Source organism: Myotis lucifugus, unplaced genomic scaffold (assembly GCF_000147115.1).
Source record: "Myotis lucifugus unplaced genomic scaffold, Myoluc2.0 scaffold_4, whole genome shotgun sequence".
Taxonomy (NCBI): domain Eukaryota; kingdom Metazoa; phylum Chordata; class Mammalia; order Chiroptera; family Vespertilionidae; genus Myotis; species Myotis lucifugus.
This window is the reverse complement of record NW_005871052.1, coordinates 12,950,183-12,968,713: the sequence shown is the minus strand read 5'-3', so window position 1 is coordinate 12,968,713 and position 18,531 is coordinate 12,950,183. Positions and strand designations below refer to the sequence as shown.

General features: G+C 46.1%; 1 protein-coding gene and 1 pseudogene across 2 annotated transcripts; one reads left to right on the top strand and one right to left on the bottom strand.

Moving 5' to 3' along the window:
* Window positions 1–1,384: 1,384 nt before the first annotated feature.
* Window positions 1,385–1,705, bottom strand: LOC106699294 (annotated as a pseudogene).
* An 8,695-nt stretch (window positions 1,706–10,400) lies between these two features.
* On the top strand, window positions 10,401–16,000 carry GJB1 (gap junction protein beta 1). Of its 2 annotated transcripts, XM_023764367.1 has the most exons (3): window positions 10,414–10,461; window positions 13,614–13,663; window positions 14,498–16,000. In XM_023764367.1, exon 3 carries the CDS (start codon window positions 14,514–14,516, stop codon window positions 15,363–15,365), a length of 852 nt encoding a protein of 283 aa, XP_023620135.1. In that variant the 5' UTR covers window positions 10,414–10,461; window positions 13,614–13,663; window positions 14,498–14,513; the 3' UTR covers window positions 15,366–16,000. The 2 variants fall into 2 exon arrangements, with proteins under 2 accessions (XP_006082947.1, XP_023620135.1); XM_006082885.3 differs by lacking the exon at window positions 13,614–13,663 and having other exon boundaries at window positions 10,401–10,461.
* The last annotated feature ends 2,531 nt before the right edge of the window (window positions 16,001–18,531 follow it).

Genomic DNA, 18,531 nt, shown 5'->3' with positions numbered 1-18,531 from the left:
TGAAATCAATAAAAATATATTTTTAAAAAACTAAATTCCTGAATTTAGCACAAAAGGTCACTGGTTACCTCATCACTCCTTAGCCTTTGTTTGCAAAGGGTTAACTATCTGAGCTGAGTTTCAAACAATGAAAAAGAGTTGGTAAAGAAATGGGGAAAAGGTGTTATAGGCAGGTTTTATCCCAAAGGCAGTGAGAAGCCAATGGGTGATTTTAAGGAGGGAAATGATATGATTAGATATACATTTTAGACCACTCTGAAGAAAGTTTGGAAAATGCATGGGAAGAGGCCATGAATGGAGGTAGGGAGATAGGCAACTGGCTTACTATTTCAATTGTAAAATTATCAGAGTCTATACCAGGGCAGTGGAAGTGGAATAGGAAGGAAGAGGAGGAGTCAGAAGGTATGAGAAGATAAAACTTACAGAGTTTAGTTATTTATTGAATACAAAGTGGTAGGAGGGTGAGCAAGACAGAGCAGCTAATACCAACTCCCCAGATTCTTGGCTTGGACAATTGGGTAGAAATAATATCATTCATTCACTGGGATAAGGGAACACTGGGGGAACAGCAGGTTTGGGAGAATAGATACATATTTGGAGACGAGGAGTGAGATCTGGCTTGAAGATATAGATGAAGCTATGGGAGCAGATGAGACTGCTCTGGGAGAGTTTGAGAAGTGATAAGAACACATGAAATGGAACTCTAAGAAACATTTAAGGGGCAGGGTAAGAGGAAAGCATGGAGCAGTCAGAGATGACAAACCCAGTAGAGAAAAATATAACAAAAATTAAAGGAGACACCCTAGCCGGTTTGGCTCAATGAATAGGACATCAACCCAAGGACTGAAGGGCCCCGGGTTTGATTCCGGTCAAGGGCATGTACCTCAGTTGCAGGCTCGATCCCCGGCCTTGGTCAGGGAGCCTGCGGGAGGCAACCAATCAATGTAAGAGATGTTTCTCTCTCTCTCCGTCTCTCCCCCTCCCTTCCACTCTCTCTAAAAATCAATGAAAAAATATCCTCAGGTGAGAATTAACAAAAACAAAAAAAATTAAAGGAAATGAGGTAGCCATTTAAAAAATTTTTTTTTTATTGATTTCAGAGGAAGAGAGAGGGAGAGAGAGATAGAAACATCAATGATGAGAGAGAATCATTAATTGGCTGCTCTTGCATACCCCATCCTGACCAGGAATCAAACCATGACCCATTTAAAATCCTTTTTTAGAGTAATATTTAGTGATATTTTATTTGGGGGAGGGGTTAATCCTCACCCAAGGATATTTTTCCATTGATTTTTTAAAATCAAGAGTATCACTGCATTTATTTTCATACAGGTAATTTTTCTACAGCTTCAACATTTTCTCAAAAATAAAAGAATCCCAAAGCTTAGAACTGGATCACATGGCCCTTTCTCTTCTTATCTCTTCCCCATTCAAAATGCTTGCATCTCTTAATGGCCAGCATCCTCTTGGATCTGCAGTTAGGCTCAACACATTCAAGCCTTAGCACAATCTTCTTTGTGGGTTTAGCCTTTTTTTGGAAAATTGACTTTGTCTGCCCACTGTAGCCACTCTGCTTCCTACCATAGCGCCACTTTCCCTGGGCATACAGGGAATCCTTATCCTTCTTGTACTGGGTCACGTTGTGAGGCTGATGCTTTCCGCACTTCTTACAGAAAGTCCTTCAGGTTTTAGGCACACTGGCCATCTTGGCAGTAGAGCTGTCTATACGATGAAAATGGGAAACTCAACGTCCACACTCCTCACTTCGCTCAGCTAGCTCCTCTCCATTGATTTTTAGAGAGAGTAGAAGGGAGGGGGAGAGACAGAAAAAGAAACATTGATGTGAGAGAGACACATAAATTGGTTGCCTCCCAAATGTGTCCCAACCAGGATATGTGCCCTTGACTGGAATCAACCCAGGACCCTTCAGTCCTTGGGCCTATGCTCTATCCACTAAGCCAAACTGGCTAGGGCTATTTATTTTTTAATATGTTTTTATTAATTTTAGAGAGAGAGGAAAGGAGAGGGATAGAGAGACAGAAACATCGATGAGAGACATCAATCAGCTGCCTCCTACACACCCCCTACTGGGGATCGATCCTGAAACCCAGGCATCTTCCCTGACCGGGAATCGAACTAGGGACCTCTTGGTTCATGGGTCGAAACTCAACCACTGAGCTATGCCAGCTGGACATTTTAAAATGGTCATGCTATAATGACAAGTGAGAGAGGATATAAAATAATATGTATTGCAGAGAAGATTGGTAGTTGCCAGAGGTGGTGGGTGAAAGGTAGGCAAACTGGGTTAAGGGAGTCAAAAGAATACAAACACTTCTAGTTATCAAATAAATAAGTCATGGATATATAACACACAGCATGGTAAATGCAGTTAATGATATTGTACTGCACATTTGAAAGTTGCTAAGAGAGTAGATGTTAAATATTCTCCTCATAAGAAAAAAATTATAGCTATGTATGGTGATGGATGTTAACTAGACTTATTGTGGTGATCATTTCACAATATACATAAATATTGAGCCATAATGTTGTACACCTAAAAGTAATATAATGTTATATGTCATTATACCTCAATAAAAATAATAACATGTATCATATGATGAAAATTTTATTTTAAAAGTATATTTCTTTAAAAAGTATATTTCTATCTTTTATTGAAAAACAACTATAAACTTTAAAACCTATCCTATCTTGCCGAGGCCGGTTTGGCTCAGTGGATGGAGCGTCGGCCTGCGGACTGAGGGGTCCCAGGTTCGATTCCGGTCGAGGGCATGTGCCTGGGTTGCGGGCACGTCCCCAGTGGGAGGTGTGCAGGAGGCAGCTGATCGATGTTTCTAACTCTCTATCTCTCTCCCTTCCTCTCTGTAAAAAATCAATAAAATGTATTTAAAAAAAAATTAAAAAAATAAAATGAAAGATGTGTTCTTTAAAAAAAAAACAAAACAAAAAAAAAACCTATCCTATCTAATAAAGAGGGAATATGCTAATTGACCCTCACACCATCGCAAAGATGGCAGCGCCCACAGCCAATAAGGAGGGAATATGCTAATTGACTGCCACGCTCTCAAAGATGGCAGTGCCCACAGCCACAAGATGGCTGGCAGGGGAGGGCAGTTGGGGGCAACCAGGCTGTCAGGGGAGGGCAGTTGGCGGTGACTGGGCTGGCAAGGGAGCAGTTAGGTGCGATCAGGCTGGCAGGGGGGTGGTTAGGGAGTGATCAGGCTGGCAGGCAGAAGCGGTTAGGGGCAATCAGGCAGGCAGGCAGGCAAGTGGTTGGGAGCCAGCAGTCCTGGATTGTGATAGGGATGTCCGGCAGTTGGACATCCCCCTAGGGGTCCCAGATTGGAAAGGGTGCAGGCTGGGCTGAGGGACAGCCCCTCCCCCCCCCAGTGCATGAATTTCGTCCACCAGGCCTCTAATTAATAATAACCATCTCTGAGTGGTGGTGTTACAGACTCTTTTTCTTTTTATCCTCATCATTTTTTTTTGTATTCTTGTTTTTCCATAAAGAACATGCATTACTTATATAATCAGAAAATATAAAAATTAATATTAAAAGGGGAAAATCAAAAGAGAAGAAAGTTTTGAGAAGGTGGGAATGGTCAACTGAACCAAACACCTCAGAGTCAGTAAGATTTATTCTGAGAGCTGTCTATTGAATTTAACAACAAAGTGACCTTGGTGAAAACTGTTTCAGTGTAGTAGGGAGTAGGAGCAGAAGCCAGATTGGAGTGGAACTGAAGAGTGAATGGGTGATGAAGAAGTGTAGACAGCAAATGTAGAAGTGTCTTTCAATAATTTGGTTAAGAAGGAAAAGAGATAGGGCAGAGGTCCAGTTTAAGATACCATCCAGTTTGAGAATCCCATACTATGTATGGTGGTTTTGAGTATCCTGATGAAAGGTTATGAAGGCCTTCTGATATTCAGATTTTCAGTGTAAGGGGTTAGAGCATAGCGTGCAATTTGAAGCAGCAGCCAGCTCAGAAAATCAATGTCAGACATTGCTCTTCTGATGCAGGGTGGAGGTGGTCCATAGAGAAAAAAAGGGACATCTGTAATACTTTCAACAATAAAGATGAATTTTTTAAAAAAGAAATTGCTCTTTTGGGCTCAGTGACAAACTTATCATTAAAACCGAGTAAAACACTCCAATGCTACATATATGGCTACATAATTTAAAGTGTGGGATAATCCTTAAAAAGAACCCCTCCCCCCCCAAAAAAAATTCTTGTGATGAGGATGAAATAGTTGTGAAAGTTCTCAGGGCTCATGTGATAACAATCCAGGCTTTTTTTTTTTTTCTCACCCAAGGATATTTTTCCATTGTTTTCAGATAAAGTGGAAGGGAGCAAAGGAGGGAGAGAGAGAGAGAGAGAGAGAGAGAGAGAGAGAGAGAGAGAGAGAGAGAAGGAAGAGAGAGAGAGAGAGAGAGAGAGGAAGGAGAGAGAGAGAGAGAGAGAGAGAGAGAGAGAGAGAGAGAGAGAGAGAAACATCCATGTGAGAGAGACACATAGATTGGTTGCCTCCCGCACATGCCCCAACCAGGGTAGGGGATCAAACCGGTATAACCCAAGTATGTGCCTTTGACCAAGAATCGAACCCGAGACCCTTCGGTGCCAGCGCCAATGCTCTAACCACTAAGCAACACCAGCCATGGCAAGGGCTTCTTTATCAAGGTGTGTAGCTCAGTTCCTTAGACAATATTGTTCTGTAGGAATAATGCCAACCTCAGTGGATTCTATGACTTAACCCAGCTTCGATTATGAGATTAAATGTCAGCAGCGAGAAAGAGCAGTTTATGTTTATTTTAAAGCACTAATTCAGATTCAAAAATCAATAACTGCTTGACATTCTGAAAAGTGCCCTCATGCGGGAAAAGCCATTTCCTAGGATATGATGAAGTAACTCCATCATCCTTGTCTTTTGTAGGAGGAAAACGTAACCAAAATGGAAGCCTCTTCAGAGGATCTGAAGTTCTTCCCTTATACCCAAAGCAAAGGCCCCATAGATTGTGGAATCCTTACTCTGCAGGAGTCTGCTTCTTGGGTAAGCAGAAGGAGGAGGATCCTAGGGGCATCCAACTAGAAAAGTGTTTCACTTGAGGAGGCCCAGGGCAGCAAAGCCACAGAGAAGAACCATAATCTTTAAACAAAAGGCAAGATAAAAATGGAAGTAGAAGAAAGGAGCCCAGCCGGTGTGGCTCAGTAGTTGAGCATTAACCTATGAACCAGGAGGTCACTGTTCAATTCCTAGTCAGGGCACATGCCCCGGTTGTGGGCTCGACTGTGTGCAAGAGGCAGCAGATCAATGATTCTCTCACCATTGATGTCTCTAACTCTCTCCCTCTCTTTTCCCCTCTGAAATCAATAAAAAATTAAAAATTTTAAAAGAAGGGAGACAAAAATCTTTGGGAGGCATGGGAGCAGGATTTTCCTCTTCAGGTGCGAGGGACATATGAAGGAGAGAAGATTATTTAGAATGAAGGCTGTGAGAGATGAAGATGTATTGGAGCTTCTCTTTTTATATGGTACTCAGAGCCTGTTGCAGGGACTGATTTGGCAGTTTAAAGAAGGTATACAGGCCCTAGTCCAGTGTGGCTCAGAAATTAGAGTCGACCGACATCCCAAAGGATCGAGGGTTTGATTCCTGGTCAAGAGCACATACCTGGGTTGCAGGTTCAATCCCTGACCTTAGTCAGGGCGTGTGCAGAAGGCAACCAATCTCTCTCTCTCTCTCTCTCTCTCTCTCTCTCTCTCTCTCTCTCGTCTCTCTTTCACACACACACCTCTCTCTCTCTCCCTACCCTCCCTCCCACCCTTTCTAAAAATCAGTGGGAAAAATATCCTTTGGTGAGGATTAACAACAACAACAAAAGTATACAGGACTGCTGAAAACGGTTTGGCTCAGTGGATAGAGCGTCGGCCTGCGGACTGAAAGGTCCCAGGTTCGATTCCGGTCAAGGGCATGTACCTGGGTTGTGGGCACATCCCCAGTGGGAGGTGTGCAGGAGAAGCTGGTCGATGTTTCTCTCTCATCGATGTTTCTGACTCTCTATCTCTCTCCCTTCCTCTCTGTAAGAAATCAATAAAATATATTTAAAAAAAAAAGTATACAGGACTAGATCCTATCTTCCCCTTGACACACACACATACACACACACACACACACACACACACACACACACACACACTGCTCTATTGTCTGGGGCTGGAGGTGAGTTGGCTCTATGAAAGGCACAAGGCAGGATGGTGAAAGTTAAGGTTGAACTCAAGCTCTTATGGGTGTCCCTTTTTAGCTCAATGTTCTCTGCTTGGACCAGGTGCTCACGTGTTGAAATCCACATGGATGGGTCTGTCCAGGAATCCATGAAACACATACTCTGTCTCCCTGTCTCTGATAGGATGGATGGATGTGCATGAACAGGGAGGTGGGGAACGTTAAGCAGAAGGCAATGGAGTTTGTGATCTCAGAGGTCTGAATGGGCCTAGAAGTCAGTCCTCTATTTTGCAGCAGGGTTGGCTGGACAGCTAGAATAGGAGAAAAACTGCCTGGGTTTCCTACCTAAATGGCCCACCATCCCTCTGCTATAAGCAGTGCATATCAGCAGAAGCCTTGGCCTTCAGGGTGTTTTCAGCAACCTGGCACTCCCCAACATATTGACCTGATAGTGCTGGCTGGTTCCAGGGAGGAACAGGGTAGTGGTTGGGATTACTGAGGCATGGGGATTCTGGATGAGGCATTCATGGTGTTATTGTTGGCAAATTTGGCTAACAGAGGGCAGAGCAGACAGAAAGGGTACGCACAATGGCTTCCATTTAGGGCCTGGTTTACATGTTTCATGGATTCTCAGCTTGAGGGGGTGGGTGATAAACCATTGGATTTCTATTTGGAAGACCTGGAAAATGATCCTGTGAACAAAATCTTCTGTATGTACAATATGATTTCAACGATGCATGTGTGTATAAAGAAAGAAAACTGGAAGAAAAGTACTAAACTATTAACAGCTTAATGGGCTCATCAGGTTGTCTTCCCACACTTGGACAATTAGCAGAAATAGTGAACTTCTTCTGTGTCCTTTTCACTACACCCTTCAAGTTTGACACTTAGCCCCATTTTTCTGGCTATGACCTGGACTCCTTCCTGATTCTTCACCCCTACCACGCTACCTCTAGTCTCCTTGGGTAAAAATCCAGGATTGGATTCAACCTAGGACCTTTCTATTTCTGTGCCACCCCTGAGATCCTACAATGCACTATACCCTCAAGAGCAGAGTGATCAGGAAATGGACATCAAGCTGTATTGGCTGAATAAAAGCAACATTAAGACAGGAGCCCAAAAGTTCTAATTTTCCATTTCACTTTTTTCACTTGGCTACCTCGTCTAGTATGTCCTTTTGAAAAGGATTTGTAAAAACCAGTATCAATTATTAATATAGGACCACTTCCATCTTTCCCTAGCAGTCCTTACATATAGTTTGAATAACCTTCCACAGCCTGAGCTGGGTCGGCGACATTGGAAATGTTCTGCAGATTTTCAGGGTTTTGCATTTCCTTAATCTCATGGACCCATTTGGGAAGAGTTTTTGCCTGTGTGTCTTAAGCACCATTTATATTGGAAGCGGCCCCTTTTGACTTCTAAGCCATACACCAATGCTATCTCATTAATCAAAGCCATACACAATGCCACATTTTATTCAGTAATGAGGCCCAGGGACCGGCTGGATGATAGACTCCACATGTGAGGCAGTGCTGCTGCATGCCATCTGAGGAAGCCTCAAAATTGCTGTGATGTAATAAGCAGAACTCCCACCAGCCTGCTCATTGATTCTGTTGATGGGGTCTGAATCGCTGAACTATAATGATGTCACTGGTGAGACGTGTTCTTAAACAATGTGATCAATTTCCTCCATCAATTGTCCTGGTCCGGGGTGGAACAGAAATGGGGAAAGTCCTTGATAGGGCTAATGTTTGAGCCATGCCAGAGACAGCAGGCTTATGTTTAGGGCCTCTTACCTTGTATGTCTCAAGATCTAATGAAAGGGTTCAGTTGGTTAGAGCATTGTCCTGATATGCCAAGGTTGTGGGTTCGACCTCCCATTCAGAGGGACACATACAGGAGTCAACCAATGAATCTCTCTCTCTCTCTCTCTCTCTCTCTCTCTCTCTCTCTCTCTCAGATTTACATTGCTCGGGGTAGTAGTTTTCCTCCTCTCCACTCCATTTTCCTCCCATATCCTCCCTTTTCTCTCCTGCCTTCCTCTCTCTCTTGCAGCATCACTACCTCATCAAGAAGATGTATTCAGCCCAGCCAGTGTGGCTCAGTGGTTGAGCATTGACATATGAACAAGGAGGTCATGGTTCGATTCCCGGTCAGGGCATATGCCCGGTTTGTGGGCTCGATCCCCATGGTGGGGCATGCAGAAGGCAGCTAATCAATGATTCTCTCTCATCATTGATGTTTCTATCTCTCTCTCCCTCTCCCTTCCTCTCTGAAATCAATAAAAATATTTTTTTAAAAATAAAAAAGACATGTTCAAGTCGCAGTAAACAGGCAGAGAACAAGTCAATTCTAGCAACAGTTTTTTTTACATCTACAAGCTATTCAAATGGACTTCCTGTAGCCTAGAACTGCAAGCACCCTGAAGAAACCCTGCCAGAACTCCAAGGGACAATGAGTACACATTGATATTAACCTGTAGTTTCCCTTCCGAGGAGCTCTGCTATAGGAACTCTCTCTTCTGGTCAAACAGGTCTGCCCACCATTCCTTAAATATATTTCACAGCTTCCTGTCACCTGAAATGCTTGGCCTTCCATCTCCTTTATGACCTGAGCCCAACTCTGCCTCTTCCATAAACCTACCCTCTTTTCCTACATCTGAATGCTTTCTGGCACCTCATATTTACAGATGGCATTTAGGACATACTCCCTTGTTGCAGGTACAAAGGTACATGTCTCTAACACTGTAGGATGTTCATCCAATTTTTTAAAATGTATTTTTATTGATTTCAGAGTAAGGAAGGGAGAGGGAGAAAGAGATAGAAACATTAAAAAAGAAAGAAACATCAATGATGAGAGAGAATCATTGATTGGCTGCCTCCTGCACACCCCCTACTGGGGATTGAGCCGCAACCTGGGCAAGTGCCCTTGACCGGAATTGAACCCAGGATCTTTCAGTCTGCAAGCCGATGCTCTATCCACTGAGCCAAACCAGCTAGGGCAGCGGTCGACAACCGGTGGTCTGCGGACCACTCGTGATCCGTGAGGTCCGAAAGGTTGGCAACCGCTGAGCTAGGGCAATCGATTGCCTTCTGTATGCACCCCAACCAGGGGATCAAACCCACCAGCTTTTGGTGTACAGGATGATGCTCCAACCAACTGAGCTGCACTGGCCAGGGCCAAAGTACTTTGTATGTTTCCTTAAGAACCGTTGGGATGTTTTCCACTCTTCTGCCACCTGTCCCCAGCATGTCCCCAGCATGAGTATCCAGTAGATGTCCAGTAAAGACTTATCAATTGATGTATTCACATGCCCAGATTTGGCCAAGGGAAGCTGAGGCTTTGGCTCTCTGTGTGGCAGTGAGCTTGGGCTGAGGTGGAGTGCAGAAAGCAGAGAACCAGTTTCTGCTGACTTCACTTTTTTCTTTGCTGCCATTCAGACCACAGAATTAATAGGGTCTTCGGGTACATCTTCCTTCAAACTGGACTGATCCTACAGTTAATGGTTAACATTCTTTGTTTACCTTAATGATTGCCAAGATCTGTTGCTGCACATGATACACATTGCGGTCCAAGTGCCTTGGCCCCGAGGGTAAAAGACCATTTTTGAAGAGGTTTTAGGGTTCTGAGATGGGATTGGTAATACTTTGCTCCATCCCTACGCACTCAAGACATGGACAATAAGCAGAGAGCCCTGGTACTGCCAGGTGGGTGAAGGAGTGTCATCCCCACTTTGACCTCAAGGTGCCAGTAAGCATCCTCCCCAGCATCATATCCTTTTAGAGGCTGGGAGCTATAAGGGATGGAAGGGAACACAGGAACCCTCTCTGCAGCTCACCCACACTACGTATGGCCAGGGGGTGGGGAAAGGTTGAGAGGTGTTGATGAGCTCAGGTCCATGCAGTTCAGTCTCCCAGATGAGATAGGCTAAACATGGGCACACGGGTGACAATGATGCCTCTCTCCCTCTGGAACAGAGCAGTAACTCCAGACTACGTGATCTGCCTACCCAAACCCATTGGAAACTCAGGAGATCAATCTTATTTAATAATTGTGTGTGTGAGGAGGTGGGGCTGGTTAATGTTTGTCTGGTTCCTCTTGGGCTTTGGGCCATATCTGGCTCCAGCCCTGGTTTTTTTGCCCCTCCCCTGGGCTGGGCTGACAATACCTAGTGGCATAGTGCAGACACGTCCGCAGACATTCCCGGGAAAGAGCAGCAGCAACCAGGTGAGGAAGCTGGGGGCTGAGAGAGGTGGACCAGGGGGCCTTGGTGTGGCACAGGGGGGCAGAAATGGGGGCTGGGAAAAGGTTCAGGTCTTATCTTTTCTTGGCCTTGGCATTCAGCCACTTTGATCCCTTCTATGCTTCCCTCCAAGTTGGGGTGAGGAGGCCCCTTCTGCCAGGTGGCGAGCTTGCTTAGCCCCTCTTTGTGGCCCTCAACTCTTATCCTCTTTTCAGGCTCCAAGTCGTTTATCCTCTCAATCTTTTTCCCTAGCTAAGGATTCCCTTCATCCCCACAGGGCCAAGTTCCCAGGAAGATTTGTGAGCCCCCCCTGGCACAGGGTGGCCAAGTTCATCTCTTTAGAACATTTCCTACCACACAGGGTTAGGGTTCAGTGGGACCATTGGGCACTGCTGTTTTCCTTCCCTGATTAGAAGGCAAACCAGGCGTTCAACCAATATGGGGGCTGCGGGTAGACGAATACAGTGCACTCAGTAGGTGCAGAGGGCCAGCCAACAGAGCTAAAATTTCGGAGCATGTATTTCCATGTACTTGAGGGAGGCAGACAGACTTAAACAGAGTTTGGAGTAACTGATAATTTGGAGATCTAAATAGACTGCCTTCCAGCTGTTTGAAAGTTGTTCCAGCTGTTAGGAATGGCATGGTAGAATGCATAGACTTAGAAAATGAGATGAGAGGAGGATAATAGAGATAAGAAAGAGGGGTTTGAATGGTTAGAGGATAGATGTGGATGCAGCAAAACACTGGGGAAAGGACCCAGGCTTTGGTGAGGAACCAACATGAATCCTAACTGGAGCTCCAGCACTTGCTCAGCTTCTTTGAGCCTCTGTTGCCTTGTATAATTAAACATGAGGGCAAAACACACCGGGAGCAACACAGAGCATATAAATATCTGGACTTTAACCCAAAGTAAAAAACAAACAAACAAAAAAAAAAGTTTGGATTTCAAAATCAGGTCACGCCCCTGGATGTTTTTTTAAAATGAAACCCTTGAGGTACTAATGTTGGCATAGGGATCAGCTCTCCTTCCAAATAGGAGAGCAAAAATTGAGATCCAAGTGCCCGCACAAGAGTCCTTAGGGGCCCAAAGGGAGCTACTGGCCATGTCTCAGAACACTCAAGAAGATGAGGGGCTGAAAGCTACAAGAACCTAGAAACTCAGAGGTGGCTAGGCTGTCTGTGGGGCACCCCAAGGGGTAGAAAAAAGAGACAGCTGAAACTTTCTTTGGAGTTTGAGTAAGCAGAGCAAGAAAGCTAAGGAAGGGAAAATAGAACAAACCAGGATGCAGCAGAAAACATTGGGAAGGAAGGAAAAGAAAAGAGTTGTCAGTTGCTAGGAAAGAGGAGAAGGGACTACAAGAGAATAAAGCCATACCAGTTTTGAATCTCCCTGTTTCTAAAAACACAAAAAGAAAATTAATTCCAGCCAAAGCAGTAGAGCTTATGGGACAGAATATGGGCTCTGGAGTCAACTTAGCATGGCTCAGATCCCAGCTCGGTCATGTGCTAACTGTGCAACCCTTGTGACCCTTGTACAAATCCCTTTGCCTTTCTTTACCTCAGTTTCCCCATCTGTGACATGAGGACTCAAAGTAACACCTACCTCGTGGGGTTGTTCTGAGTTTTACATGAGATGGTGCATGTGCTAGGGCCTGGCACATAACAGGTGCTCAGTAAACAATTATTCTTAATGTTTTTTGACCACATGTTTCTGAATGTAATGTCTCACTGGACAAAACATTTCTTTATAGCTAACCGTGGTGCCTCCTATAGCGGCTCTGCCTTCAGAACCCTAGGCTTGGGAGAAAGGGCACCTGTGTTCCTGCTCCCCACGCTGGCTTAGCTCCATAGCATGAACTCACTAATGATTTTACATTAAATGAAGAAACCTTGTTCAAATAAGTAATCTATGTCCTGTGGACCATCCCTTTATCCCCTAGTTTCTTTCATCCCATTCTGCAACTTTTCCAGTTGCTAATTCCCCACCCCTCCTCCCTGGAACAGAGAGGACCACCTAGAACTAGATATGGGATTTTTGCCACAACCACTGCCCCTTGCAGTGGGAGCAGGAAATTCCCTGTATTTTCTTCGAGTTCAGGCCTGTGTCCTCACATTCAGTTCCCTGCTTCCAGTATGATCTTCTTACAACTTAATGGCAGAAGTGGTGAGAGGTAGGGGGAGGCCTTCTTGCCTACCTAATGGATAGAGATGAATTTCTTCCCTAGAGCAACTGGCAAGCTTGGGAAACCAGGAGGTTACAGTGTACACTTGACATAGGGGGCAGGGCAGCAATGGAACAGTCTGTTCTATCTCAGATGGACACTATAGGTCAACAATAACATTGGGAAGAAAAAAGAGAGAGATTGGGTTTGGCAGCCCACTTAGTCCCCCAAATCGACACTGTTTTCTCTTCCTGGTAAGGTTCTTACTTCCCTTGATTAGCAACTATGAAAGTGGAGCTGAACTAAGAACTTTTGCAGGTTGCTTAATAACCCTGGATATTAAGGCTGTTTATACATGAGCAAGCAGGCTCTGAGAAGTTCAGTCACTAGCCCAGGGTCATATTCGGTGCAGAACCAGGATTCAAACCCAAAGCTGTGTAACTCTTACCTGTTCCATCTTCTAACTTTCTACTTGATTGTTTGATTCTCTCTTTCTCATTCTGGCTTGCTCTCACCATGTGTCCACTTGTCCACCCTCTGTATGGGTTCCCTTTCCAGAAGCTCAAGGAGAGGTGGCCAGGGTATGCTCCATGACACTGGATTTGGAATTTACTCACAGGTCAACAGCTTCTTTATTGCTCACACTTTTATGTGTAACATTAGCCTTGGCTTTTTTTGTTGTTACTATCAGCTAGCCTTGGCTTTTGCTGACACTATCTGCAAAAGCACAACTATACTGTGGAAAGAGCCTAGACTTCTGCTTCAGATCCTTTTGTGTTTCATCCTACTCCAACACTTCCAAGCTGTGTGACTTGAGTGAGTGACTTAACTTATCTGAGCTGTAGCTTCCTCATCTGGAAAGACAGTCCTTAGAGGCTGGCTAAGTGGATCAAGAGAAAGAATGTATGAGAAAGTGCCTATAACACAGTTCCTGGCTTGATAAACATGAGCTCCCTTTCCTCTCCTCTATCTAGCTCACCCATACCCTGGAGGGGATCTAAGTCTAGGAACAATCCAGCGGACCGTAAGTTTCTAGCAGGGTCATGGGGAAGGGCCTGGGCCAAGAATGTCATGGTTCTCTCTGGTGCCCTCTTACATGTACCTGTCTTTGTTAAATCTCCTCCCCCTACGCCGCGGCCATTCTTCTGGTGGGGCTATGGGGTGGTGTGGCGATGGACCGGGCGGGCACAGAACAGGTGGGTGCAGGCTGGGTGTCTGGCGCTGGGACACAAGTGCTCTGTGTGTAGGGTGGGCGGAAGTCAGGGCGTTTGATCTGAATTCTAAAGGGCGTTGTTCAGAGACCCACAAAGGTCCCATTGTGCAGACACTGGGTATAAAGCAGCATATGACTCCCCAGCACCGGGTGGTGATGAATTGGGACGCAGGCGCGGACCCAGGGACCACTCCCCCGGCACAGACATGAGACCATAGGGGACCTGTCTGGGTGGCCTCAGGGATAGGCGCTCCCCAAGGTAACAGGGCTTTTTGGGTTTGCCCCAGCTTCAAACTTTAGGAGCTGGAGGATGGGGAGCTAAAGAGGATGGCTAAAGGCAGAACAAGATGTGCCTGGCAAAGAAAGGGACTAGAGAGGAATGAATGTTGGATGAAAGCAAAAATGGGAGATGGGGCTCTGGGAAGTCAAGTCAAGTGAGTGAGTGAGTGAGTGAGTGAGTGAGTGAGTAGGAGAGGCTGGCAAGGGAGATGGGGTGATGAGGAAAGTTATGAGTATCCTTCTTCCTTTCCTGTCACTGGCTCTTGGAAGGCCTGGTGGAGGGAGGGGGTGGTTCAGATGGTGTTATGGTGACTGGCCTTCTGCCCCGGCTCTCTGACAGCTTGCTTTGTGGCTCATGTCTTACAGGTGTGGATGAGGCAGGATGAACTGGACAGGCTTGTACACCGTGCTCAGTGGCGTGAACCGGCATTCTACTGCCATTGGCCGAGTATGGCTCTCAGTCATCTTCATCTTCAGAATCATGGTGCTGGTGGTGGCTGCAGAGAGTGTGTGGGGTGACGAGAAGTCTTCCTTCATCTGCAACACCCTCCAGCCCGGCTGCAACAGTGTCTGTTATGACCATTTTTTCCCCATTTCCCATGTGCGTCTGTGGTCTCTGCAACTCATCTTGGTTTCCACCCCAGCTCTCCTCGTGGCCATGCATGTGGCTCACCAGCAGCACATAGAAAAGAAAATGCTGCGACTTGAAGGCCATGGGGACCCCTTACATCTGGAGGAGGTGAAGAGGCACAAGGTCCACATCTCAGGGACATTGTGGTGGACCTATGTCATCAGCGTGGTCTTCCGGCTGATGTTTGAGGCTGCCTTCATGTACGTCTTTTATTTGCTCTACCCTGGTTACGCCATGGTGCGGCTTGTCAAGTGTGAGGCCTACCCTTGTCCCAACACAGTGGACTGCTTCGTGTCCCGCCCCACGGAGAAAACCGTCTTCACTGTCTTCATGCTGGTCGCCTCCGGCATCTGCATCATCCTCAACGTGGCCGAAGTGGTGTACCTCATCATCCGGGCCTGTGCCCGCCGGGCCCGACGCCACTCCAATCCACCCTCCCGCAAGGGCTCAGGCTTTGGCCACCGCCTCTCACCTGAATACAAGCAGAATGAGATCAACAAGCTGCTGAGCGAGCAGGATGGCTCCCTGAAAGACATACTGCGACGCAGCCCCGGCACTGGGGCCGGGCTGGCTGAGAAGAGTGACCGCTGCTCTGCCTGCTGATGCCACATACCAGGCAGCCTCCCATCCCGCCCCCACCCTGCCCAGGCCTGAGTTGAGCCTCCTTCTCCTTTGCCGGTTCACTGGCCTCTACCTGCCAGGGAGAGAGAGCTCCATCAAAACTTTCCTTCCCCCCTTCTCCCCTTCCTCCCCCCCTCCCACCCCCCACCCCTGCCTGCTGCCTAAAGGGCTGAAGAGGTAGGAAGCCTGAGTGCTCAAGATTATTGAGGGTGTGGGTTATTGAGGGTCTTGTTGCCTGTACCCCTTATTCTTCCTTCTCCTTCCCCGGGGCCACTGGGGATAAGAGATAGGATGCTCTGACATCTTCAATTATGAAACTAATCTTAACCCTGTGCTGTCAGATATCCTATTTCTGGAGTCACATCAATAGGGAGGGAAGTGAGCAAGGGAGGGTGCTGTGGACCTGTGGGTGGAGAAGGGAGGGTAGCAAGAAAAAGAGGAGCAGCACTTGTAGCCTCAAGGAAAAAGAGGACATATCTGGGGTGGAGGAGTTAGGGAGAGAGAAAGAAGCAGGCAGATAAATTGGAATGGGGGTTGGTCAGGGCTGCCTTTGCCTCTAGTCCCCAAGGCCTCTCTCTGCCTGAAATGTTACACATTAAACAGGATTTTACAGTAAATGAAGGGGTGGCTTGTGTGTTTGTCAAGTTCTTTCTCCTGTAACCTCTGACCTTTCTTGGCTGAGCTGGCCTTGGCTTTTGCTGATCAAGAAAGGAATGGGTGGCAGAGAACAGTGATTTGAGGAGCTGAAGCTGCAAATGATAAACCGCAGCCCTACTGGCCCGCAAAACCAGCCCCTGAGCTGTTCTCCCCTGAGTTCTGTTGTTTTGTCTTTTGGGGTTTTTCCCCCCCATTTTTAATAACATCTTTATTGGGATCTAATTCATTTACTCCCTTCCTCTGCTTCTATTTAATTTTTTATCCATTTTAAGTATAAGGTTTTTTGAGTTCTGATAATTGTGTGCAGTCTTATAAATGTGACCACAATATATTAGAAAACAGAAATATCTCAAAAAGTTTCCTTGGGCCCCGTCCTCTGAATTTGAAAATATTAAAATGACAACACCCTCTGGGGACACAGGAAATGATAGAGAAATTTCACAGCTCTTAGAGAGGAGCACACATTCCTTCCTTACCTTGGTGAAGGCCCCTCCTCTGTACTCCTGGGAGAAATAGTCCCCTTTCTCCCTTGAAATTCAGCATTCTTGGCAAACTAGTGCCCCACAAGCCACCTATCCAATTATGCAGTGACTTTGACCCCTTTCCTTGGGACCTAGCCCCTAATTCTTCCCTCCTTCCCAGTTTCCTTCCTCCAGAGATCAATGCCACCCACCCCAGAGATGACTCCACCCCAGGTCAAATATTGCCTAGCAACAGTTTCCTCACCAGCATAGCATCACTCTCCAAAGCAGCAAGTAGCCTCCCCTTCCCCTGTCAGCTGTGGTGGGAAAAGGCTCAGGCAGGGACTTGACCTAGCAGTGTTCCAGTCCAGCTTCTGTCACTTATTAGCAAGGTGTTCCCTTCTCCAAGTCTCAGTTTCCTTGAGCAAATAGGGCTGGCCTCACACATCTCTGAGCTCCCTTTAACACTCTGTGCCTCTGGGATTCTTAAAAGTCTTCTCCAGTCTCAAGGAGGGGGGGAGTCCCCTCTCAGAATCGCCGCCCTCACCAATGGCCCCTCACAGTAAAGTTCTCCCCCACAGCAAATTTCTCTCCTCAGCTTTCCTACCTCCTAACAGAAAACAAGGTTTTGCCACTCCCTCTCAGAATGTGCTGGCTCCCCGTGGGAAGAACAGAAGGAAAGAGAAAATCAGGCATAATCTTATCAGAATTGCTCTCCTCTAGAAACAGTCTCTCCTTCCTACAGAAAGCATGGAAGCTTTCTTCATTCGAGGCTGTTTCTCCTTCAGAAAGGAAAAGAAAGAGTAAGTGGTCATTTCCCCCACAGTCAGCAATCCGAGAGAGAGCTTCCTCCTCTCTTAAAAGAGATACATCCCTTTCCTGCAAGAAATTTCCTTTCTCCTTAGAAACCGACATCATACCCTGTCAGAGGAGAGGTCTACACCCCCTCACGGTGGGAGGGATTATTTTTCTTCTTGAAATCGATCTGCCCCTCACCCATAACACAACACAGCACACATAGAGCATCTACTCTCTTCCCAAAAGGCCATCAAAAGAAAGATTTTCTTTTTTCCACAAATAAACTTCATGCCCTCCCCGCACTGAGGAATGCTAAATACATCATCACCTCAGAAATCTCCTTTCTTTTAAAAAAAATTCTACAAATCCTCTTTGAAAGAGGCACCAACTCCAGATCCAGGCTTTCCTCTCCAGGGGGCAGTGGTGGGACAGAAAAGCTATCCAGCTGGTGTTACAACCAAAAGGACGCTTAACTCTTGTGTCTTGAACCAGGTGGGAGTAGGCCAAAGGAAGCTTGAGTAGAGCCGGTGTACACACGTCACAGGGAGGGAGGAGGAAGAGTAGGGGTAACCCCGGGACTGACTTTTTTAAAAATACATTTTTATTGATTTCAGAGAGGAAGGAAGAGGGAGAGAGAGACAGAAACACCAATGATGAGAGAGAATCATTGATTGGCTACCTGGGAATCGAGCTTGCAACCTGGGTATGTGCCCTTGACCAGAATTGAACCCTGGACCCTTCAGTCCGCAGGCTGATGCTCTATCCACTGAGCCAAACCAGCCAGGGCCTGGGCCTGACTTTTTTATTTGAGGCTTTGGTCACAAGAGTGTAAGGGAGAAACAGGAGGCAAATGGGGCTTAATACCTGCCACACAGGAAACAATGTATTGAGTGATTAGGGTAGTGAAGAGGACTTTGGAATCAGGAGACCTTGGTTTCCATTTATTGGACACGTAATACCCTCTCTCAGTCTCAGTTTCCTCATCTGCAATATAGGGTTGATAATAACCTTTCTACTTCTTTCTCTGAGCTTCTGTGAGAATCAAACAAGATGTGTTCAAAAGTTGGTTATAAAATGTAAAGTAAGGTAAGATCGTATCAGAACCACAAGACCGCAGCCTTAAGGCATGCTAAAACTTGCAATGAACCAGAAAGGACTGAGGCTAGGTCAGCTAAGCTAGAGTTAGTGGAAAGAACTTGGCAATAATAGGATTGGCTCCCCCAGGGAACGGC